This window comes from Delphinus delphis, chromosome 6, assembly GCF_949987515.2.
Source record: "Delphinus delphis chromosome 6, mDelDel1.2, whole genome shotgun sequence".
NCBI classification, from domain to species: Eukaryota; Metazoa; Chordata; class Mammalia; order Artiodactyla; family Delphinidae; genus Delphinus; species Delphinus delphis.
This window is the reverse complement of record NC_082688.1, coordinates 62,452,857-62,478,831: the sequence shown is the minus strand read 5'-3', so window position 1 is coordinate 62,478,831 and position 25,975 is coordinate 62,452,857. Positions and strand designations below refer to the sequence as shown.

The window sequence follows — 25,975 nt, the reverse complement described above, 5'->3', positions numbered from 1 at the left end:
CTGTTGTTCTGTAGCTTCTTGAAATGTTAAGCTGAGGCCTTCCATTGCAGGTGGATGGCATGGACCTCAGAGATGCAAGCCATGAACAAGCTGTGGAAGCCATTCGGAAAGCAGGCAACCCTGTAGTCTTTATGGTACAGAGCATTATAAACAGACCAAGGGTAAGCAAACACAAAGGGCAAGGTAGGCATATCCAAACAGTATTCAACTTGGAATCTAATGTATCCAGGGCCAAGTTGTTTCTAGGACCCGAGATTGAGTCTTGAAATCTCAGGAGACTTTTTAGAAGTTTATTTTGCTTTTTTTTTTTTTCCCATTGAGTTGTCCTGGAAATCCCTTCTACCATGTTTAACAGACACTTGAAGCCTGTTAAAAACACACAAGTAGGATTCATTGGTGGCTCATAGGCATCTAGATGGATAATTATTAGTGTTCACTCTAGTCATAAAATATTTAAGTTGTTAAGAGGGTTGTGGTGGAGTCATTCAGGTTGATAGTCTGTGACGTCTAGTCAAGTCCCTTAGAAGCCAGAGAGATTTCATTTTCTTCATAAATTTATTCTCTGGACAGAATTTCCAGTTTATGCAATCTCATGATTTCCTGTGCATGATCTTTAATGTATTTGTCTATCCCAGTGAACATTAACTTTCCACATGATGGATTTTGTTCAAGCTGTATGTTTATATCTAGTGATTTCATACCTGCTGTTTCCCAGCCATCATCACTGACTGTATAGCTCTCATTACCGTATAGCCCCTGGTGGACAGAGACCTACTAATGCATTTTACTGTCAGTCGTCACAGGTGAAGTGGCTTTAAAAAATGTTTTAGAAATTCTAAGCACATTCAGTGAATGTTGTTTATGAAGATACTAAGTGAAGCTTTGTGTATTCGATGTGTTGAAAATTACGAAGATGAAAATTATGCCAAGAGTTTAAAACTGTTTTTTTCTATTTCTTCTTTATGCCTCGGTGAAAAAAATAATATTTTCCTGTGCAGCAGTTCTTGAATATTTTGGGGCCACATACCCCTTAGAAAGTTCTTCACATTTATTGCAAAGTTTGCATAGCATTTCAGGAGTTTCCTAGATGTCCTGAGGCTCATAGAGAATTTCCACTTCTGGATTTAAGAACCCCTGTCATACTGATTCTCTTTGAAATACCTCCTTATTAGTTTTTAGGGTTTGTTGTATTTAGAAAGATAATGTTAACACATGTGAGGGAAGTGAAAAGAATCATAGAAAAAAGAATCATAGAAAACTTAAAATACATAATTTTATGTATAATACATTTAATTTTAATTCTTAAAATTAAAAATTTAAGATAGCAATGCTCAAGTGAACAGGTTTTTAGATGAGATCAGTAAAAGGAACTTGTCAATATTCTGTGCCCTGAGAAACAAAGTGACCAGATTTATCCTATTGGTTTTTCCCTTTGTTGTCAAGACAAGTGTAGCTCTGGTCTGAGTTCACTGTAAGAAATGAAATAGTAGTTCTTAATGTAAGCAGTTATCTTCACATCTGCAGTTTTTAATCATTCGGTTGTTGATTGTTAGGTGATAATTATCCATTCAGATGAGAAAATCTGCCAAATGGTGGGGCTGTATCATCTTGCATTCTTTTCAGATGCTATTCAGTTTGTTTAAATAACTACAGATCTTTCTAAGTTTGTTTCCATTTGTTGTGTTAAACAGACACAGTATGATAATGTTGGTAAATGGCTGTTTAAGTTAAGTTAAAGCTATTTTTTGTGTGTGGGTGGGTTTTATTCCTTTTTTTGTTTTATTTTTAATTTCCAACTTTTATATCATTTAGTACAATACTATAAACTGCTGAATAGGATTCTCAGATTACTTTTGAAAAAACTACAAACATTTCTTTCAATGCTAGTCACATTTTCTAATGCACTAGGAAGATATTTTTCTCATGCACCTGGAAAATATTCCTATTTTATTATCTGAGGTATAATGAAGCCTGATTTATAGCAATTATTCCAGAATAAATCTTGCTTAGAATGACATGTGTAGTCAAATGATACGTGACAGGGTTTAGGACATGGTACCCTGAAATACGACACCTTGGCATATTGAATATTTAAACTGAAGTTATTTGAGAAAAGGCAGGTGCTGGAAAGACTCTGACCTCCCCCTTCTCTGCTGAAGCAAGTCCTAAGGCTCTCCTGAGAGGTCTTAAGGAAAGGAGCATCCTTATCTCCAGACGAGGAGGAATCCTGGGAGGAATCAGAATGAACAGGCCTTGCTAAGTTTCCCCCAGTTAACTACACTTAGCTCGTGCTGTTTTGTCCTATCATATTTTCTGTAACTTTCTACTCTTCGTAAGACCTCCTATAAAAACACTCAGACTTAACCATTTCTTCTGGTCTTCATTTCCTTATGAAGGCCCCATGTCATGCAAAACTTACGTTAAGTCAATACACATGGTTTTCTCTCGTTAATTTGTTTTTCGTTACAGAGGTCCAGGCAAGAATCTTCGACAGGTAGAGGAAAGATATTTTTCCTCCTCTACATACATATTTTGCTTTGGGAAATTAGAATTAATTTTGCATTTAAGATGAGATCTACTTTGTTTTTAATGATTTACTTCCCTATGAAAATAATGATGTCTCCAGGAGTCTAAAGGGAAAAAATTACACATACATAAGAGTCTCTTGATGGGAAACGTTTTATTTTTGGATATAATAAAGCTTCAAGAAAAACTTGTACATAGACTGTGAAAAGCCAGTCAGTCTCTTTGGCTCTTAAACTGTTCGAGAATTAGAACTTCCCAGAACTAGCCCTGATAATTCCACCAGTATGACACTTCAAACTCAGTCTGACCGCATTGTCGCATTAAAGGGTGGGTCCCACTAATACGGGCCAGAGGATGATTTTGCCTTCCCTGTGCTTCTTCTTAGTTAATAACGTTTCTGTTTTCATCAGCCCTTGGAACTATAAACACAGGTTTCATCACTGAGTTTTTAATAAGAGATATAGTCTGTTTCTATAAATCCTTCCCTCATAATAGAGTGATCTACTATTTCATTTGCTGTGCTCATCCTGTACTTTTATACTCTTCTATCAGGGCCAAATTCTAATCCTTAAGGGCTGCAAGTTGGAATAACAAAAAGCAAAGCCAAACAAAAAAACCAGAGCTCTTTTTAAATATTCCATTTCTTCCCATTATTATTTTGATTTATATTGTTCTACAGAATTATAAAGGAAATGTAAAACCTGACAATTCCATGTGTGAGGATTAGAAATAATCTACTTTCCATAGCATTGAGTTACTTTGCCTAGGATTGTGTTTTTAATCTCTGCCTAGTCATTTCTTCCACCTTAATAAATGGTCATGTTTTTTGGCATTTGTGATCTTTTTTGTAAAGCAGGAGTTTGACATTTTAAATTGAAAAGCAGAGAGAAAGTTGAGATGAGCAGAAATGTCAGTGTGCCCATTACTTTTACCCATCTTCCTTCTGTAGGAAAAACATTGCAAGAAGAGCAGATTGAAAGGGTGATGTGGCATAAGCTTTAGTGCAGGCGTATTGAGTGAGGATAGTCTTTGTAGAGTGTTCTCTCATACAGGGTGGTGTCACATGACAACCTCTCCCTACTCTTGATGCTTGCCAGTAGGGCTTTTTTATAGAGAGAAGTAACACAAACATTTAGTTAGAGCCAAAATGAATTTTAAACGTCTGCAATTTCCCCTGAAAGATATAGTCAATAAAAGAAAAAGATAGCAGTGTGAAAAAAGAGAAGAATTTATTGTGCTAAGGAAATTACTTTTCTTTTTTTTTCCTTTTTTTTACTCTGAAAATGCTGCATTCTCTCTGGCAGTCATCCTGCCTGTAATACGTATATTCAGCTGCAGTAGTCCAAGCTCAGAGCATATCACAGGCGAGCCACAAAACCTGTGTGAACACTGTAAGGCAGGACTTCAAAAATTACCCAAAGCCTCATAAATTCCCCAGTAATATGGGAACGTTTATAGGAAATTTATATATATATATGTTCCTAGCTCCACAAAAAGTGGGCAGAAATAGAGAACACCACTGTACAGCAGGTCATTTCTTTAAAAATTGTTGATTTCATTTTTTAAATTAAAGAATACTGTTGATTGAAGCAAACTTAATATCTAGTCAAGGTATGAAAAGTTTCCTTACTGGGAAACAAGATAACAGAATACTGAAGTTTACCAATGGACTAGCGGACAGATGTTTAATTTGCACTCTGCAACAGATAGACTCTTTTTTCTTTGTTTTACCAAAAAAGCATAATTTGCTTTTAAGTGTAAATGAAAACCTTTTATGGTTTCAATTTTGAAGCATGTTTACTGATATGCATGGAACATGTGTTAATATAAGTGGGTGAAATATATGTGCTTCTCTGTCGGTGATAGTGAAGACACTCAGTGAAAACAAAAGAAATTTGGGATCAGTTTGACAGACTTGATTCCTGTGTGTTTTGTGACCAGATTTAGATTTGAGTGTGGATTCAGGTTGCTAGAGGTAAACCCTGAGTTCTACGCTGTTTGATAAGATGTTATTAATTAATTATGAGATCTGACAGGATCTAGTGTTGCACAGTTATTTAAATCAGCAATTGCTTTGTCCTTATAAATGAGTTGTTTTAAGTACATTTCTTTTGCGCTCAGCGCCTCTTATGTTTCCTTTTAGAAATCCCCTTTGCCTTCCTTGCCGCACAACCTTTACCCTAAGTACAAGTTCAGCAGCACTAACCCATTTGCTGATTCTCTACAGTTCAACGCTGACAAGGTTGGATAATGACCGTTGTCTTGCCATTGCCTTTTGCCAATGTTTTGTTCTTTGTTGCTACTGTGCCTTTGTCCCAGTTCAGTGTTTACTAAATTTGGGCAAGGATTAAAAAAACAAAAAACAAAAAACTGTGTGTTTGGAGTGGGCATGCAAATCCTTTGTTAAGCACATTTTCTTGCCAGAACCTATTCATTTTTATAGCTGAAATTACATGGCCCTTCTGAAGAGTAAGGGAGAATCGTGAGTCCAATGCCTTTCCTATATTCTGGTGTGAGTTGAATTTTCAGATACATAAATTTTTGTTAGTTGCTAAATGTATGAGCTACTTTCACACATAATTTCTTTAAAAACCTTGTATTGGTTTAAATCCTTCTCAGACTTATACAAGGTAGTCCTAAAAGCTCTTCTGTTAGTTAATCACTCCATACATAATTGTGTATATGCAGGATTTTGTTGAATATTCATAAAGTATGTCCGTGTAAATGCCTTACGAGGAAACATGGAACTGTTTCAACATTTGTAAATCTATACTTGGATATTCTCATATTCTGATGAAATTATAAATCCAAAATTGAAACAAAAACTTACAAGAACTTGTATACTATAATTTGATCGTGAAAGGAAGAAAGCTGTTAATTTTTTTCAGGAAGCATTTTATGAATATTCATTGGATTTTTCATGTTATTGTAATATGGATAACCAAAGATGCTATATCTGAAGGAATATGTTTTCTGTTACTGTAGGCATTACAGAATTCAAGTAGAGTTCTCTTCCGTTGTTCCCCAACTAACCCTTTTGCTCCCACACCATTTAAGGTTTGTCTTAATGTGAAATTTTCACAAGTAAGTGGGTGTGTTACAGTGTGCTGTGTGTGTACGTTATACTTGTGTGCATACATGGCATGGAATGATTTCAAGTACACTTTGCATTTTTGCCAATGAAGGCTAAATGGTCTTTGTTAAAGAGTTGTATTTTCACTGGTAAATTTTAAGAAGTGTCAACAGCAAGCTAAATTACATGATCTCAGTAAGAATGAGAGTATCAGGGGTAATAAAATAGAACACCTAGTTGCCCCTTTAGTAAATGTAGGCTTGTATTGACTTTATGATTAATCAGTTATGTTAGGGCACCATTTGAGTTCATTCACAGTACGAAAATGTTCTGCCTAAGTAAGATTCTGAATAGTTTTTAGACAAGCAGGTTTTGTTTGTTTGTTTGTTTTTAAGGAAAATAACAGCTCAGAAAAGTTATGCAGAGAGTAAGATCTATAAAATATGCATCCATAAATTTATTAAAATTATGGCAAGTTTATATTAGATTTTGTTCCACTTTTTAAAAATGAAATGGGCTTAATTCATGTTTTCTCACATTTTCCATTGTTAGAGAGGTAAATTTTTTAAAAACTTTTAACCAGAAAAATTCTAAATTACATGTTCCTTCCTACCCTAGTGTATTTAATGAACCTCCATTGGATCAAATGAAGTTTTTTATTTGTCTGTTTATATTTATTTGTACATTTGCTAATTTGAGAGTTTTATGGCACAACACTTGGGAGGATAACAAGGATTCTGTTTCCATTAGTAGTTTTTGTCTGTTTGGCCAATGGTATGTAAACCAAACATTTTAATGCAGCAGATTCTGTGACTTGAAAAATCTGTTGCCCCTAAGTGTCTAAAAATCAGCTCACCTGTGCTTTGCCGGAAAAATAGTAATTCATGTTTGCCAGGATCATTTTTGGGGTAGCTTAGCATCCAAAGTGTTTTCTGAATCATCAAAGAAAGATCACATTCAGTGCCCTGTAGTTTCATTTTTAGGTATATTTTGATTCTTGACATTAATTATTCTTAAGTATTTGTACATGCCTGTCATTTAGTGTGTTCTCTAAGAAATATTTCTTAGTGACAATCTTTTTCCAGATATACACATATAAAACAAAATAAGGTATATCAGAGGGATTTTTATATAGGAAAAAAAAAGGTAAAACAAAGAAGGAAGGAAAAATGTATGTTCAAGGCATCAGGGACAGCCTGACCGCAATGTTGGAACTTTAGCTGGGTATCTCTGACCCTTGAGTTAGGTACTCTCTGTCTTAACTGTAGAAATTGGAGGAGACAACATGATATAATGGAAAGTGCATTGGATTAGGTTAAGAATTAAGCAAAAAGAAGTCTAGTATCACTGGGTGATTCTGAACAAAATCTTTCACATCTCACAGCCTTGGGTTATTAATCTGCAAAATGAATAAATGAATAAAATGACTTAAGGACCTTTCTAACTCTAATATTCTGCTTGATAATCTATAATATAAAAATTTGATCAACTGTGTTTCAATTAAAGAAAAAAAGAACCTGATGATACCAAGTCCTTTTTTTTTTTTTTTTTGAAATAAGACTTGTAGCCCTAAGTGACAGCAAATATACCAGCCAAACTTGGGGTTTGTATGAAGTATTCAACCCTGTTTTCCCATTTTCCTTTAGGGCTACGTTGGTAAGGGGCCGGTGGTTTTGTCCCTTAAAACCAGACCCCTGAGATCTGAATTTGTGTGCTCTTTACTAACAGTCTCCCTGGTAGATGAACCCTGCATGTGCAATGCTCATTTTCATGAATTTGTTACAAGTCAGTTTGAGAGAGGATTCAGGAAGAAATAAAAAATTCCTTAAATATCTTCTCACTAACAAGCTTTGAACTGCTTTGCTTGATTATATGATTAACTTCATTAATTTTTTTCTAGTTTCTTGGAAGCCTTTCCTAGACCCCCAAAATCTTGCCCAGATAACTTTCGAATGAGCATATTTTTTCCAAAAAAGCAAGTTTGTACAACTTTTCATCTTATTTAAGCCTTTAATTCTTCACCTTAAAATACCATATAACCATTTAATGGATTGTGCTCTGAACATACTATTTTGTTTAGTGTATTTAAAGTTTACCTGAATCCTTTCTACCATTTTTTTATATATGTATATTTTCCCATTATTTAATATGTGAGATATTTTAAAGCTACTCTTTTTTTTTTTTTTTGACATTGCAGACTTATTTCTTTCCGTTGAGTCTTCCTTCCTTAGACTGCATACCCACTGCATTCTTCTTGTTCCCACAGGCTCCCAGTCAGTCAGAATCCGAGCCAGAAAAGGCTCCGCTGTGCAGTGTGCCTCCGCCCCCTCCTCCAGCATTTGCAGAAATGAGCGAGGATCATGCACAGTCATCGGCAAGTGAAATCTCAGCAGATGTGGACAAAGAGGATGAGTTTGGTTACAGCTGGAGTAAGTTGTCTTTTTGAAATGCATTGACTTATAAGAGGTATTAAAGTAGCTCTGGGTTTCTCAAGGCTTATGTCCTGGATGAATAAGTACGTTTCACCTTCGGTTATACATGCTGCAGTTTTGTGTGGAAAAAACTGCTGTTCGTCATACTTGAATACACACATTCCTGAGACATGAAATCATGTTCTTTTTTTAAATCTGCATCCCTGTTCAAGCCCACTTTGCCATTTGTATGAGAGTTAAAAAGGACAGGGCGCTCTTTCAGAAGCTGAACTGGATGAGCCATCTCTTGGTCTCGAACAAGTCGTCACCCCCCTCTAGGCCTCAGATTCCTCACTGTAAAAATCTATTTGTTGTTGCTGGTGGAACAGCCTTGATTTTAGGTATTTTCTGTACTAAGATGGTAACATAGTATAATTGTTGAGATACAACCTTGGGACATTTGGGAAGTTGTTTAACTGCCTCTAAGTTTCAGCCTGGTGATATCCCCCTTTTTAAAATTCAGTTCCTACATTCCCTGTTGCTAACAGTGAATTAGATAATGTTTGAGGAGCCATAATGATGCACAGGAAGCATTCGAAGGCAGCTGTTATTAGGATCATGGGTGTATCTCCGTTTCCTAAGGAAATAAGCCATTTTACAGGGAAATATTAAGCTCAAAGTTCTGTGTCAGTGCTTTAAAAAGTTTCATTTAAAACTGTAATTATTTCTTTCAAGAATACTACAGTATATGCTCTTAGGAAGTACAGAGCACAAAATTTGTGCTGCTAAGATTCAAGAAGGAATCAGGACACGGCAATTTATGAAATTGACGCAGTTAAGAATCAACATAGAATGCATGACATTAGCCAAATAGTAATGTTTTCTAAGAAATGATTTGTAAAGTTTGCACTTTTCTCAGTGTATTTCTAATGAAATTAGAATGTTTTGCTAATCCATCAGGGTGGCCAGAATGTGCTCTGAGGAAAACATCAAATGGAATGTTCATGTGTTGCCATGTCACAGCCACCCCAAACTTAATGGCTTAAGAAAACAAGTTATTATTAACCTGTCAAGGTGCTGTGGTTGACTGGGCTCAGCTGGGCTGGACCTCCAGGATGGCTCCCTCACGTACCTGGTGATTAGCGTTGGCCACTGGCTGGTTGTGCATCTGGGCCTGGGGCACCTACCTGTGGCCTTGCCCTCTCAGATTAAAGAATAAACTCTACCTCTTGAACACGTGGGATGTGAGGTATGAAAGGTCTCATTCAGTGACAGCAGGTACATCAGTGTGTGTGGCCTGGTGGCTCTGTGCCATAAGAAGACCCATCCCCTTTATTCTGGATCTTTGTACCGAGCACCACCCAACATGATGTGACATGTCATGTAGATTTCCCTGTGGAAGAAAAGCTTCCACTGACCAGTAGAGACAAGTCCTCTGGATGTTCTGTTCTCTGCAAATGATAAAGTAACTTTCTGTTTTAATCACAGTCTTTTGAGAGTTTGTTAATGTGGATCACTTCTTTGGGCCTGACCACCCCAGGTGAACTGATTAATCAGATACTGTGCTCTGCACGCTGGATGCAGAGAAATTCCTCAGAGATTGGGTGCTCCAGGAAACCAGTCTTGACGCCCAGGCCGCCAGTCTATTTAGCGTTTTCTTAACTGCTAAGGATTTCATTTTGGTACAAATATGCCCTTATGATGCCATCCTAAATAACCTTCCATAGTAAAGCGTTTGGCTGTGAATTAGCTCTTACTATCTGTGGGTTTTTTGTTCTTGTTGTGTGTAGAAAATATCAGACAGCGTTATGGAACCCTAACAGGCGAGCTACATATGATTGAACTGGAGAAGGGTCGTAGTGGTTTGGGTCTGAGTCTTGCTGGGAACAAAGACCGGTCCAGGATGAGTGTTTTTATAGTGGGGATTGATCCAAATGGAGCAGCTGGGAAAGATGGTCGGTTGCAGATTGCAGATGAGCTTCTAGAGGTAAGTTCTTGTGGAAAGCACTGAATTTACTCTCGCTGAATTGGTGCAGTGGAACCATCAGTTTCCGGAAAATCCACCCGGGTCTCATATGATGACTGAGAAAACTACCGCTTCTCTAATAAAATAGATACATTGCAGCAAATTTGGCTCTAGACCAAATCTCTACTAACTGCAGCCCATGTTCCCATTAACTTCCATTAAAAGGTTGTGACTATATAGCACGAAAAACAATTTTTGCCCCAAGACAGTAATAAAGATCACACTTCAAATACATTTTTTTTGTGTGCTGCATTTTTATTAGGAGCTTTTGAAAAAACCAAATGGCCAATCATGCCCTGGTAATGAGACTGATCCACTGAACCTTCTAGGAGTTGAATCCCTAATGGTAGACGTCATGGGGGTGGGGCGTGGCGGGGTCAGATTTGAGACTAAATAACAAACACAGTAATTCAGCCCGCCGAGCAAAATAAACTTGTGGACCATACTTTACAGTATTAGAATTGTGTTTGCTTGATTTGTCCGTCCTCGCCTCCTGTAGGCTGGGCTCCATGTGTCTTTACGCTGCTTGAACCATGCCTCGTGTGTTTCCCTGTTGGCTAGGGAGGCTCAGTCAGCAGTGGCTAAATGACAGGATGATTGGCAGTTTCCATTAGGTACTGTGCTGCTTAAGCACATTCTGCTGCCTAAACCCTGAATCCCCTGGCACTGCTTCTCCCAGTGGCCTATTCCCAGGCCTTGAGTTTTGAGATTAATTAGGAGCCATGACAGTCAGGGCCTTCCCAGGATGATCTGTGCGGGTCACAGGTGCTTCCACAGAGCCCCTGCTTGGTACAAAGCACTCTAGAAGCTTGTCGCCTGCCTGAATACTGTCCTATAGTCAGTCCAAGTGGTGTCTCTTTAGTCCATGGAGATCAGACTACATGCATGTTATTTTAATGTTGGCTTTAAACACGAGCTTTTCTTTTCTCACCATCAAAGTCAGGTTCATGTTCTAGGAAGAAAAATATATATAATATTTTAAAGGGAGAAACAAATGTGCTTTTCATTAGATAACAAATGTGCTTTTCATTAGATAGGATGATCAAAATGTGTGAAGTTAAAATTCTAGGTTCAGTTAATGATATTTATTTCTCATAGATCAATGGTCAAATTTTATATGGAAGAAGTCATCAGAATGCTTCATCAATCATCAAATGTGCCCCTTCTAAAGTAAAAATAATTTTTATCAGGTGAGCATTTTTTCTGGTTTATTAAATATTTTTCCTTCGCCTTTCAATTCTTAATTCTTTTGAATGAAAATAAAACATATATAAATGTGTGAGTGTTGTAGTTCCAGGTCCCAGAATTTTCTCTAATCATCTGAGTCTTCAAGCTAAAGAATGAAAATCATATGAATGCTCATGATATGATAGGTCAGTGCTTTTTTCCTTTAGAAGTAAAGATGCAGTGAGTCAGATGGCCGTATGTCCTGGGCATACAGTGGAACCTTTGCCTGCTACCTCAGAGAATCTTCAAAATAAGGAGGTATGTAGCTTATGCTTGTTTTTCTGGGAAGATTTGCTTGATACACCACTTATTAATTCAGCTAACAATTACAGAACTCTTGCAGGGATATAAAAGATAAGTAAGACATAGCCGTGGCACCCAAGATGTTTATACCCTAGTATAAGAAACACTCATGTAAATAAGCACACCGCTTACATGAAGGCTACTAGTAGAGTCTGCAAAGGGAATAATGAAGGTAGAAAAGGAGTTGACAGTTTTACCTCTGGAGGGAAAGCGAGAGTAAGACTTCATAGGGGAGGTTACACATGAAGTGTATATTGGAAGTAGATGACTTGGGGGCCATAAACATTGCAGGCAGAGCACGTGGATTGAGGACTGGCCTGGAGGCTCTGGCAAGTGAAGAGAATTGATAACTGCAGAGTGTTACTAACGGTGGGAGGCAGGGAATGGGTAGGGTCGGATCATGGGGATCATGGTGCAGACTTTGTCTTTGAGGCCATGTCTTTGCAAATTCAAAGAATGAAAATTATATTTTTAAAAACTTCTCTGGAAATGGTGCAGAGAAAAATCACAGGTTGCAGGGCAGAGAAGTTAAGTTAAAGGGAGTAGGAACATTATTGGAGTAGTTCAGGGGATAGATAATGAGGGCCTGAACAAATGCAGAAAAAAAAAGAGAGAGAGAAGAAGTGGTTATGTCAGATATTTAGGACCCAAATTGGCATTACTTCATCCCTAACTAAATATACTCAGTGAGGAAAAATGACTGGTTGATAATCTGTTTATCCGACAAATATTTGTGAGTATCTGCCTTGTAATAGGTTCTGTGTTTTGGGCTGAGAATAAACTGGTGAATGATGCAGACAAGAGGTATGAGGCTTCCAGTTATCTGACTTAGTGACTCGATAGATGGCTAACTTTCATTAAAATAAAAAAGAAAAGCAGATATTTGTAAAAAAAAAAAAAAAAAAAAAGTAGAGAACATTCTCTCTGAGGCAACTTAGGAATGAAGTGCCTGTTGGAAAGCCTGGTAGGAGTGTCCATGCAGACGTCTGGTGTAGAGTTTAGAGATGAATCCCCATAGATGCCGACTTGGGAGCCATGGGAGCTGAGGCTCTGGCCTATGGCGAACATTTAGAGAAGAGGGCCCAGGTCAGAAATGTGTAATATCAACAGTAAGGAGGAAGGCTGACAAAGAGAGGTCAGAGATGAAGAAGAACCAGGCGGGCATGTTGCACAGCAGCTGAGGAGAGCCCCGTTGAGAAAGGGTATATTCCACAGCCTTGAATACTGCAGGGAGCTCAAGTGAGAAGGTGAATAGAGTTCTTTGGATTTCCCAATTAGGAAATTATTAGTGATTTTGAGAAAGCAAATGATGGATAAGAAATTAGGAAAGATGAGGCAATGGCTAGAGGGTGACAAAAAATTGAGTTTTTGGGGGGAGTTTTGTTTTGATTTGGACATGCATTGGATACATGCTTAGAATGATGAGTAAAAGGAGACAGGAGAGAGAGAAAAGCTTAAAATTAGATGAACCATGATAACTATCAGTGGGAAAAGGCATAGAAATGGAAACGCTCTTCCCTAAATTAATATCTATACATTGGGTTTTTCTGTACATAAGATGCAGAAATCATTGTCTCATGCTGGTGAACTACCTCACTGATCATAATGGTGAACTGAGTCAAGTGGTTTTTCAAGATTATAAGGGAGAAAAATTTATTTTCCTATGAGTTGTACCAAATATGTCCCTTAAGAAAATGGATTTTAGTAATTTTCAGGTAAAACATTTAATAGCTCCTAAATACACTTGATGACCAGCACAGTAAAGCATAGTGAATGGTGCCTCTGCTGGTGTTCTGTGTTTCAGTGCTTGCACCGTTTGGAGCTGGGTTCTTGTTAGATAGCACTGTGGAGTAAACCCAGGCAGTCTTGAGGAGCACCTTGTGTCTTTGTGCTCCAAAATAATTGCTGTCTAATCACACCTCATTCGTATTTTAAAGAGAATATAATGTTCATAAATGTCATGAAATAATAAAATAGTAATAAGGAATTACAGCATATGAAATAATTTTGTTTAAGTAGTCCCTGTATTTAAACAAACAAAACTACATAACACTCAGTTGCCTATTTTGTCATTTCTTTCCCTCTGTCAGGCTGAACCGAGTGTTACTACTTCCGATGCAGCTGTGGACCTCAGTTCATTTCCAAACGTGCAACATCTGGAGCTTCCCAAGGTAAATCTGCTTTGAATTGGAGTGAAATGATGAGACCTCCTTGACACTGGTGTTTAAATTCACTGGTTCTCAAAAGTGGGCTGCATCAGCATCACCTGAGAGCTTGTTAGAACTACAGGTGTGTGGGCCCACCCTGACCTCCTGAATGAGTAGCTTTGGGGGGTGCCCCCGCATCTTGTGTTTTAATAATAAACCTTCTCTGTGATGCCAGTGTGCACTAAAGTTTGAGAACCACTGTGCTAATTGATACTTGGGCAGGGACCCAGCTTTTCCTGCCTTTATGATTATCCCAAGGTATGACATTTAGTGATCTCTCCTTTGATTTATTTACCAAGGACCTGCTATGGAGGAAATAAAAAGAATAAAGAAACGGAAGTTATTGTCTTTGTCCTTCGTGAAACCGAAAGCTCAGATAACTAGAAGTCTCACCGATAGGCATCCCTGAGGTATTTGCTTTTGCAAAGATCTGAGCCTTAGGTTCAGGTGACCACTTTAAAGAAGTGGTTTGTTGAACAGATGTTGAACAGCACCTGTAAATGTTTTCAAGTGCTGCAGGCTTATGCTGGAATGCAGGTGGGCAGTGGATGAGCAGAGTAGAAGCAGAAAGAGTAGTGACCTGATCAGGGAAGAGGAGAGGAAGGGAGGAGGTAGTGTGGTGGGATAGAGGGATTGAACGTGAAATGCTGCAGCGGAAAGGGGTGCTTGCTCTGCCACTCCCCAGCTCCAGGGCGTCCCGAGGCAGTCTGTCTGAATTGAATCTTTGTTTCATCAGGTCCAGACTTCACACATTGTGTGGTCTTGCTTTGCCTCCATTTTCTTACCTATAAATTGGAGATGATAGTATTACCTCTGATAATACTGTAATTATAAAGATTAAGTGAGTTGTTTATAAAGTGGTGGGCATAAAGCCTGGCATGTGATCAGATTTTGTTAAGCATTTAGTGGAAAAAAATACTGTGACTCTTCTTGGTTTGATTTCTTTTTAAAAAATAACTACAAAAATGGATTACTCTGGTCTTATCATATACGTTTAAGAAAAGTCATCGTGGGCAGTTTGTGTTGTGGATAGAGGGAAAAGAAGTTATTAAAGCTTTTTCTATCAAGAAGTCCATACACTTCCATTCAAGAATCCCTCATTCTATTGCCATTTAAGAGAGGGTTGTTTGAGGCAGCAGTGGGAGAGGGGACTGGATATTCTAGTGGAAGTCTGAGTTTGTATAAAGGAGTACGACGAGAACGGATGTTAGGTAGACAACCGGCAAATGCCGTCTGTACTTAGTAAAGTACTTTTCTGACTACAGTTAAGTGAATAGACAATAATAAAATCAAATCTCAGAATTGAGTACATACAGTCATGGTAGATATAGAGTATTACTTATTCAAACGAATATTTATTTGTGGTAGTAGGAAAGAGCATTGGTGTGGAGTGTCCCAAATAGAGGGTAGCTCAGTTTTTTACATTTGGCATCAGCATTGAGACTTGTCAGTCTCATAGCACGTTGACCTTCCTCTTCAGTGTGCCTGATTCTTTGACCACTAGATCAGAGTTCGGGGTTTCAAAATGCTGGCAAGTTTAGGCACTTTATCTGAAGTCAACTTGATTATATCCTGTAGAGTTATAAGTAGAAGGAATGTGTGTGTGATAGCAACACTTTTGCATAGTGTATCAGGCTTTTAAGCCTTTTCTTACTACACATGATCCTCACAGCAAACTTGTAGTTGGCAAGAATTATTTTCCCTTTTTTTGGAGATAAGAAAATTGAGGTTAAGAGATAGGTTAGGTAACGTATCCAAATTTCTAGAGCTAGCCAGAAAGGAAATTACAGCTGAGCTCTGCTTTCCCTGAAAGCGTGTGATTTTCTCTGTATACACGTGAAAAGAGCAGTGGCAGAGAGGATGCACAGTGACAGTCGGAAAGTCGTCAAGCATTAATCATCATTGCAAAGCCACAGTGTTGATAATCTTTAAAATGATGGTGAAGGCTAATCTCACTGTCGTGATCTTAAATGTCTGGTGGCAACCTTTGCTCTCATGTATACACTTCAGAGAAACCATGGCAAGATTCCCTTTTCTCTCTTTGCTTTCCATCTCCCTAGGTGCAAACTCTAATGAGAAAGGTTGCTAGCTCTAACCAGAATGAAATGTGTAAAACCCTATGGTAATTCTGTTCACGTAAACATTAAGAAAAGGTAAAACCCAATGTTATGGAACACTTGGTTTTTTCATGAAAAAAAAGTGTGGAAAATATAGACAAAAGTAGGTGTAGCTCTTCTAGCTTTGGCAGGTTTTCAGTGCAGGTCTTTGGGTTCAGAGTTAAGAGAATTTTCACTCTGCACCACATCAGAACACGAGTATTTGAAGTAACCAGTCTGGGTATTCAGCCCCAGAAAGGACAGCATGTGAGCAGTCATGGCAGTCTGTCTGCTAAAGGAGGGAGGACAGCAGAAAGGGATGAAGGGGCCAGTGTTAGCGGTTATCTCTAAGCTGTAGGCCAGAAAGAGGAAGAAGGAGGATATTTTGGTGTTGAATCACTTGGTTAGCCAGTTACACAGAGCTAAATTCTCAGACGTTGTACAGTCATTAAATTGTTGAATACATTTTAGTTCTCTAGATATTTTGTTAGAGTTACTAGAGATATGTTACTGGATATATATGCTAAAGATACTAGAGATAGTGGACATGTGGGAGGAGTGAAAACATTTGACTGTTTATTTGATGGAGGAGAATTTAATCCCATTAAAATAATTGAAAGTTTGCTTAAGAAGAGATTTCTAATAGTGGATTTTTTTATTTTTTATTTTTTTTATTTTTTTGCGGTACGCGGGCCTCTCACTGCTGTGGCCTCTCCCACTGTGGAGCACAGGCTCCGGACGTGCAGGCTCAGCGGCCATGGCTCACGGGCCCAGCCGCTCCGCGGCATGTGGGATCCTCCTGGACCGGGGCACAAACCTGTGTCCCCTGCACCGGCAGGCGGACTCTCAACCACTGCGCCACCAGGGAAGCCCTGTAATAGTGGATTTTAGAACAGGTTTCTTTTCTAGCCCTTGGGTAAGAAGACAGTGTTCAGAAGTTTCAGTCACATACCTTTCCATTTGGATAAATTTAACCTGTTTCATGTTTTCTGAGTGTTTCTGTTTTTGCTTCTCTAGGATCAGGGGGGTTTGGGCATTGCCATCAGTGAAGAAGATACACTCAGCGGGGTCATCATAAAGAGTCTAACAGAGCACGGGGCAGCAGCCAGGGTGAGCCTTCCCTCTTCTCACTCTCAGAAAGTGGTGGGGAGGGAATTCTTTCTGTAAATTCACTCAAAATCTTCCATATTTCCATCTAGGATGGACGGCTCAAAGTTGGAGATCAGATTTTGGCTGTAGATGATGAAGTTGTTGTTGGCTATCCTGTTGAAAAGGTACTTTTCCAAAAGAAAGCAGATGATACCATAAACTCATCCTTGAACATGGCTAAACGTGTGTGGGGAGGGGGGGTCAGTCATAGGGAATCAGAGCTGTGTAGCTATTTTAGACAGATATCTGCAAGGAAGAAAAGAAATTCTTTGGAACTTATATAATTTCTACTTTCTGTTTGCCAATTAAGATGATGTTAAGATATTTTTTGTTACCTGATAAATTCAGGATTCAGTCAGCATTTTTGATAGATATCATTTCAGTTTTTCCTTAGGAAAACTTGGAACTTCTAAACAAAGGTCAGCTTAGTGTTAAAACTAAAGGAATATTTTTTAATGGATGTTTGCTCCTATAAAATATCCACTATGTATATTGCTTTATAAACAGGTTTTAAAACTCAACCATTAAATGTATAACTTTTATTGGGGTTAAACAGTTATTTGTGCCTGAGTTTCTTCCTCCTCAAAAGTGATGTTAATACCGTACTTACCAGGAGTCTCATTTGAGGCCTTTCATAAGTGCTAGGAAAAAAACCCTATTTTTCTTGAGATATGGAGTGTCAATGTTTCCATTTCTACACTGGCCAGCAGGATGCTTAAACCATTTTTAAATTCAGTTTTAATAATTGTATGGGTTTGATCCTTTAACTCACATGTGTATGTTCTAACTTGCCATTTGGCTTTATTCTTCTGTTGCACAGTGTTCCTTATCTTGCTTTTAACCTGAGTGTTTCCATATTATTAAAAATGTTTGTGTAAACTGCTTCACATTCTCTGTAGAATCAGAAGTGGGTAAAGCACCCCATATGTCTTCAAAGGTTGTAAGAATCCAGAGAACTGGGCAGTATTAATTAGAAATGTAAAAAGTTGAAAGCCCGTTACTTATATAATGAAGAATATGGTCAGAACTAGACTTACAGCAGAAATTAACTGTGGCCTTAATCAGTATCAGGGAATTGGAGAAACTAGAAAGGAACTGCAACCATTCTTGCTTGACCACTCAAGTCCTGACAGGGAAAGAATTTGCCTCTGACTCTTCTCTCAACCATAGATGGTTCTAGTTTCCAGCTATAATAGTGGAAGTATAAGTCTACTAATTTGCCTGTAAATTTTATTTCCCCTCTAAACCAACACCCTGCCAGTTTATTAGCCTTTTGAAGACAGCGAGGACAACAGTGAAACTGACCATTCGTGCTGAGAATCCAGATTCCCAGGCTGTTGCTTCAGCAGCTGGTACAGCCAATGGAGAAAAAAAGAGCAGCCCCCAGTCTCTGATGGTCCCGCCGTCTGGCTCCCCGGAACCAGAGCCCATCCGAAGTAAGGGCTGGTCTCCTGCTAGTCCTGTGCGTATGACGCATTCAGACTCAGTATCGGGTCCCTATGTGGGAGCTCCCTGCCTGTATGTAGCCCACTGCTTGAGAGGCCGTAGTCAGGGAGCCTGTTGGTGAAAGGGTGGTACAAAGCGAAGGGCTCCTGAAGCAAGAGCACTGGACTGTGAGGCAGGGGATCTGCCTGCTGTACATTAACCATCCATAGCGCCTTGGGAAAGCCATGCAGCCACTCTGAGCCTCAGCTTGCTCATCTCTAAGACAAGGGAGTGGTACTCTTTGCTCTCCAAGGATCTTTTGCTAAGGATATCTGTGATTCCAGGTATCTTACTAATACATTAGATACACCATTTTGTACATTCCTTTTTTTATACTACTGAACAAGTAATTTAACTTCCCAAAGCCTCAGTATTCTTATTTTAAAATGGATACAGTGATACCACTTCACTGGTGTGAAGTCAACATTGCCTGGCACTACATCAGACTCTTAAAAATGCACATATATGTAGTTGATATGAGTTGTATCCTTTGAGTGTAAATAGTAGATACTGTCAAAGTAGATGAAACAGTTGTATGTAGAGCACGGAATGAAACTTTTGTGTATCATTAAAATGCCAGTCTAGTATATTGAGGCAAATTATTCCTTTGAGTTACTTTTTTGAGAAAAATTACACTGGCGTTTAATAAAAGAATAAATTTCAAGCTTTGCAGCATTGAAAATAAAAGTACTTAAAAACATTGCTTTTGGGGCTTCCCTGGTGGCGCAGTGGTTGAGAGTCCGCCTGCCGATGCAGGGGACATGGGTTCGTGCCCCGGTCCGGGAGGATCCCACATGCCGCGGAGCGGCTGGGCTCGTGAGCCATGGCCGCTGAGCCTGCGCGTCCGGAGCCTGTGCTCCGCAACGGGAGAGGCCACAACAGTGAGAGGCCCACGTGTTGCGAAGAAGAAAAAAAAACAAAAAACAAAAAAAACATTGCTTTTTTTCTGCAACTGGGGAAAAAAATCTCTTTTGGCCTCCAGACTGAAACATTCAGTTCTTTTGAACAGGTTTTTAAGGAAACAGCAGTTTAAAACATTTGTAATATAGTTGGTTGAAAAGTCTTTTTTTTATTGAAGTATAGTTGATTTACAATATTGTGTTAATTTCTGCTGACTCAGCTATATATATATATATATATATATATATATATATATATATATATATATAAAATACACACACACACACATATACATATATATTCTTTTCTATATTCGTTTCCATTATGGTTTATCCCAGTACATTGAATGTAGTTCCCTGTGCTATACAGTTGGACCTTGTTGTCTAAAAAATCTTAAAGTAATAAATATCTGATGAAAGCAATCCTTTATTTAGAAATACTAATTCACTAAAATGTTAAAAAAATATATGGAATTTTTTTCATTTTTCATTTTTAAGTAATCCCTAAATAGCATTGTCTATAAAAATATAAAATGCTAAATGGAAACATAACATAAAAGAAAATATGTTACACCTGTTCTTACCATTCAGGAGCAAGAAAATAGTCTGCCTCTGATTCCTAGAAAGAGAACACTTTTTCTAAAGCTAATCTATCAAGTATCCCAGCTTTCCCAAAATATGACGTTTGCTCTATGCTTTTTGGTATATCACAAAACATATGATGTGAAGACTCTCATAAAACAAAGTGTAAAATTATATTCTCCTTATTTTTTCATAATCTAATCTTATTTATTTAATTCTGAGCATTTATGCACCAGGATTTAATATCCGAGTTCATAAAACATTGAGACACAAGGAAAGAAACTGCAAGTGGGTCTCACTTGATGTCTTATAAACTCAGATATTAAATCCAGCTGCTTGTATGCTCAGATTTGATTACATAAGTAGAGATGCTCTAAGATAAGATGAAAAGGAAAACCAAATCAAAAATCTAAAAAGCCCTGAATGGCAGGCACTATGACCAGAGTTACTGATGTCCTTTGTGTTTTGTCGTCTTCCCTGAATGTGAGTTAGGTCTCCACCACATATCTCAGTTCTGAGTTTTACAAATCATAATTTCATAAGAAGTTTGTTTGGGTCCCATGAAACGTAGAATATCAAAGTGGAACTAGAGGTTCAGTTCAACTCTCTGTTCTCATTCCTTTTACCCATTACCTCCAGTAATTTAAAAAAATACAGAATACTGCATAAACTAATATAACAGGTAATTTTGTACCCACCACCCTAAATTAACAATAACGATTTAATCATTTGTTGGATAGTTTTAAATATAACTAAAAGAGTAAGGTGGAATTATATAGTCTTCTTTGTCCCGAACTTGGGCCCATGTTTCTGCTCCATCCCCCAGAGGCACCCAGTGTGGTGAGTTTGATGTATATGCCTTCCAATCAATTTTTGTTTGTATTTCATTTCACTTTTAACTTATTTTTAGGTACAAGCAGGTCATCAACACCAGCAATCTTTGCTTCTGATCCTGCAACCTGCCCCATCATCCCAGGCTGTGAAACAACAATTGAGATTTCCAAAGGGCGGACAGGGCTGGGCCTGAGCATCGTTGGGGGGTCTGACACACTGCTGGTGAGGACACAGCCAGAGATGCTCCACATACACAGGCAGCCTCTTCAGTGAGCCCTGAGAGATCATTGTCAGGGAGATTTCCATCAGTTTTATGAAAGGAAATACAGAGGCTTAGAAGAATGTATCATTCATTGTTATTTTAATTTATAGGGCAGATACTCAGCTGCCTACTGGGATTTTTATTTTGAGTAAGCCAACACCGACTTAATAATATTTCTTTATACTTGTGACTGTGACCTTTAGATTCAAAATATTTCTGTTAGTTTATTCTTGCCATATTTTAATTTTCTTTTTACTGACTGGATACTCTTGGGTTAGACTCATATTGAGAGAAATCTGAAAATTTGGATAATTTATAGATAAAAATTTCTAAACGTCAGAAATGCTTTTAAAATCCATTCCTTTTGTGGATAGGAAAGATGATGAGGTGATGTATATCTATTATATATGTGTATGTGGGTGATTTATATATTTTATAATTTTTTTCTTTAAACTTCCCTATCATGTGAAAGAAATGTAAGCTTCTTTGAGCCTTTTAGCAAAAACTGTCTTCTTATGCTTTTCTTTCAATTTTGATATGCGACTCACATACGGATGCAGTGAGTGTATAACCCTTATCACTGTCTCTAAAAGTGAAGTGTGCTTTGACTCCATTTCTGCTCACCCTCCCTAGGGAGAATGGTATAAAGTATGGCTGTGTTTTGTTTGTGCCCTTAGGGTGCCATTATTATCCATGAAGTTTACGAAGAAGGAGCAGCATGTAAAGACGGAAGACTCTGGGCTGGAGATCAGATTTTAGAGGTACAGAATGCTGTGCATTTGAACTTTACAACTAACAAAGAAAAGGCTACTCTGGGGAGGATGGTCTTTGCTTATTTCTTTTTCCCCCCCTCCTTCCCTTCCTCTCCCTCCTCCCTCCCTTCTCCCTATCTTTTTTCCTTTTATTCAACTCACCTGGTTCCTCACCCTCTGTGTCCCATTTCTGTACAGGTGAATGGAATTGACTTGAGAAAGGCCACACATGATGAAGCAATAAATGTGCTGAGACAAACACCACAAAGGGTGCGCCTGACGCTCTACAGAGATGAGGCCCCGTACAAAGAGGAGGATGTGTACGACACCCTCACCATCGAGCTGCAGAAGAAGCCGGGCAAAGGCTTGGGGTTGAGTATTGTTGGTAAAAGGTATGACTGATCAGGGCAAATGCAATGACCTCTTGGAAATGATTGAATTTAAATTCCTTGGAAGAGTACTAGCAGCAGTAGAATCTTTCCCAACTGCTAGTGTTCTGTAGGTAGCTATTTCAGCCCATGCAGTAGTGGAACATCAGAAGACATTGGTGTTGAAATTTTTTAGTCAGTATTTTGGGGGATTTTGAAAGTACTAGACAAAAAGCCATTTGGTACTTTTGAGGGCCTGCTGGGTGCCAGGAGATACATGAGGTTCTGGGGAACGGAGGTAAATAAGACATGGATCCTGGATCCACGGATCCAAAAACTCAGTTTGGTAAATGAGTATTAAATATATTCCTGCAACAAAGGAATCTGTTGATGAGAGACAGAAACGCATCGTGGGGGATCCATGGAAGCACAGGAGAAAGGGACCGACTGCACGACCTTATTTAAGGGAAGTAGATTAGGAAAACCCCTTTATAAAGAGGTGCCAGAGATGAAGCCAAAAATGAGAGGTGAGAGTTGGTCTGACAAAAGTGGGTGAGGATATTCTAGGGAGAAGGATCAGTGTGAACAAGAGCACACCATCAGAAGGGAATAGAAAGTGTAAATTAAGAGGCCAGGGTAGTAGGTTGGTGAATATACATAAAGTAAGTACCTCATTTATTTAAATATGTATGTATAGTTAATATTAAAAAGTATATCATCCAGTAAGTTCCAACACTTTTATTCTTAAGATGGGAAAGCAGAGTAGCAGATGGTGAAAGGGCTTGTTTGAGGTCATGACCTTAGCAAGAACAAGTGATACAATTTAACTTTTACTAAATGTTTCTACTAAGAGTTATCTTTGCATCTCAACAAGAAGTCCTTGAGTTATTTATACTTTTATGAAAGGAAGATTGAAATAAGTTGAATATTTGTTCATTTTGCATAAACCTATCTTGTATGAAAGTTAGACCTGTAATGATTTAAAAGAAGAGACATCACAGCAACGGTACTTAATTTTGAGGAACAAATGGTTTTAGTTTGAGATACATATCCGTTATTTATTTTCAGTAACGTTAATGACACTGGTGATAATAGCAACATATTTATGTAGGCACAGGTCAATATCCATTCAAGGCTTCGTTATGGTGTAGAAAGAACAATAGATTTAGCTCCCAGTGACTGACTCTCAAGTCCTGTTTTTGCCATTTAGTAACTGTGACTCATAAAATGAGTATAATAGCCACTTCTACTCACAGTGTAGAACTGTTGAATAAATATGCCTATGAAAGATATGTTCAATCTATGAAATATTGTAAAGACATAAGATACTGTTTATTACAAAAAATAATTCTCATAGTTGCACCAGTGTTGCTGAAAACAATAAAACTTTCAAAGTCATAAAAATAGAAGTACAATTTCCAGTTGTAAAATGTTAGCCTTTCATTAAATAAGCATTGCATTACAGCTGGGAAAAAATAATAATGTTGACATTCAAAATTTTACATTTGCAGAAATGATACTGGAGTATTTGTGTCCGACATTGTGAAAGGAGGAATTGCAGATGCTGACGGAAGACTGATGCAGGGAGACCAGATACTAATGGTGAATGGAGAAGACGTCCGTCACGCCACCCAGGAAGCCGTGGCAGCTCTGCTGAAGGTAGAAATCCAGTGTCACAAATGCTCATGTGTAATAGTGTAAGAGAAGGAGGGGCGGCCACATTCAAACACGTATTTATTTAATATGTTCTCTCAAATAAGATGTTTATACATTAGACACCATATTTCAGTAATAAATCTCTAAATAACAAACTTACAATCAGCTGTTTATTATATTATTAGATATTTATTTAGCAGTAGTAAGAATTATGAACTGAGTATCTGTGTTCTTAGTAAATCTTTTATCACAAAGTGATTACTGTGTGGCTGTTTTCTTGAAAGAAAAACACATTTTCAGTCCACAAAGGAGAAAAAAAGTCTTAACCTCAGTTCTCCCCTGCCCCCCCATATTTATATTTGGATTTATTCATATGACCCTAGCCTAAGAGAAGAATCTCCTCCCTGGCACAGGTGTTCTTTGAAAAGGGACTCAGCAGAAAGGCGGAAGATCATAGGAGGCAAGAAGGGCACCTCTGGAAGTCATGCTTTCTGGACTGCCCTGTCCCAGCCCCTTCCTTAACCCCTTACTGGGCGCTAAATTGGACATCTTTATATTTCCCCAGAGATGAAGAATGTGGAAGAAAGATTTTATCCTTTTTGCATGGCAGAAGAGAATGTTTGGTTCACATCTTATTCTGATTCAAAACTATTGAACTATTTAAAGTTTGACATGCAAAATCATAGTTGGATGGGTCATCCTTATGAAATGAAGACAATGCAATGCAGATTTACCGGGTAGTACCTTCAACAGTTATTATTGTTGTTATTTCAGTAATTATAAGGCCTCCATCCCAAGGTATCATTGCTAGTCGTAAGTACATTTTACATTGTGAAATCTCTTTCCTCCATGGAGTAAACTCTCCATGAAGAATCATTTTCTGATTGGAAAGGCAGATCCAGTCTCATTTTAAAAATGTAAAATATAGAATAGTCACTTAAAAATACAACTTGTGGAAGTTTAGACATATTTCCTATCAGGGAATATTCCAGTTTCCAGAGGGGATTTGTGTTCCTACAAGTAAATAAAGCAGTGTTTATCTCATCGTTTTCCTTTAGCTAACATGTGTTTTTATGACCTGAAGTGTAGTTCAGTGCGGATTAAAAATCGATCGCCATCAGTATCCATGTCATGTGGCACATGTTCAGTAACATGAGCACATAACTTCATGACAGTGTCTGACAGCAGGAGAAATGTCAGAGATCTCAGATGCTAGTGGGAGCCTCTTCAGTGGCTAAGCTTAGCTTCATGGAGTGATTTTCAAGTGAGCATCTTGTTATAAACCTCTGTGGTTTGCATAGGATCTGGTATATACATATAAATTTAGTTATTAATAAAGCACACTTAAAGTCTATCATTTCTTCTTAGAGTTTTCAAAAAATAATTAGAATTCTTTAAGGAGAAGTAGCTTCCTTTAGGAGATAAATTAACAATGATAGTTAACTCTGGAAGATAGATACCTCTCAAAGATAGGGAAGGAGACATCCATAAAATAACCTAAATAATTTTAGAACCAGTTAAATCACCATTTAAAAACCCAGTTTGGCAGTATATAATGAGAGCCTTAAATATTTATATAGCTTTGCTATTTGTACCTCCAGCTGCTGCTTGTTGTTGTTTTGACTTGTTATTTCTTCATTTAAACATCTTGCAGAATCCTCAATACACAAAAAACTTCACGTACATAAGGTTCATTGCAGTGTTGTTTGTAATAATAGAAAACTGGAAGCAACACAATTGACGATACTGCTTTGTGCTCGACACTTTGATAAGAATTGTGCATGGATTATTTTATCACAACAACCTATAATGATCTCTGTTTTTAAAATGCAGAGTAAAAAGACTTATCAGGGTAAACATCTGCTAAGTTCACACAGCTAGTAAATCACATAGTCTGGATTTAAACCAGTGTATCTGACTCCAAAAGCCTGAGTTCTCAAACACCTCATTGTGCTACTTTCACATTGGACTGTATAGCATTTCTTGCATGCCTATGATTTATTCGTAAAGGACCACAGGGAAATTGTCTTCAATTCTCGTTTTGTGTTTATAGCAATATGGCTTGTTTAAGTATTGTATATTATAATATATCTATTCAGGTACAGTGAGGCAGTAGGGA

At 37.9% G+C, this 25,975-nt stretch overlaps 1 protein-coding gene across 6 annotated transcripts in view; it reads left to right on the top strand.

The window, feature by feature from the left end:
- Positions 1–25,975, top strand: part of MPDZ (multiple PDZ domain crumbs cell polarity complex component) — a 180,170-nt gene that overhangs the window by 129,534 nt on the left and 24,661 nt on the right. For 4 of the 6 annotated variants that reach the window (XR_009519879.1, XM_060014752.1, XM_060014749.1 and 1 more), the window contains 13 exons: positions 51–161; positions 7,866–8,028; positions 9,801–9,997; positions 11,135–11,226; positions 11,431–11,521; positions 13,657–13,737; positions 16,887–16,979; positions 17,069–17,143; positions 18,280–18,454; positions 20,895–21,040; positions 21,758–21,841; positions 22,031–22,224; positions 23,712–23,859. Coding sequence is in view for 5 of the 6 variants with exons in the window: in XM_060014752.1 (XP_059870735.1) it covers positions 51–161; positions 7,866–8,028; positions 9,801–9,997; positions 11,135–11,226; positions 11,431–11,521; positions 13,657–13,737; positions 16,887–16,979; positions 17,069–17,143; positions 18,280–18,454; positions 20,895–21,040; positions 21,758–21,841; positions 22,031–22,224; positions 23,712–23,859 (1,650 nt within the window). In the remaining variant the exon portion in view is untranslated. Of the gene's footprint in view, positions 1–50; positions 162–4,669; positions 4,769–5,511; positions 5,584–7,865; positions 8,029–9,800; positions 9,998–11,134; positions 11,227–11,430; positions 11,522–13,656; positions 13,738–16,886; positions 16,980–17,068; positions 17,144–18,279; positions 18,455–20,894; positions 21,041–21,757; positions 21,842–22,030; positions 22,225–23,711; positions 23,860–25,975 lie in introns of all 6 variants that reach the window. The other 2 variants (XM_060014753.1, XM_060014750.1) reach the window with 2 other exon arrangements.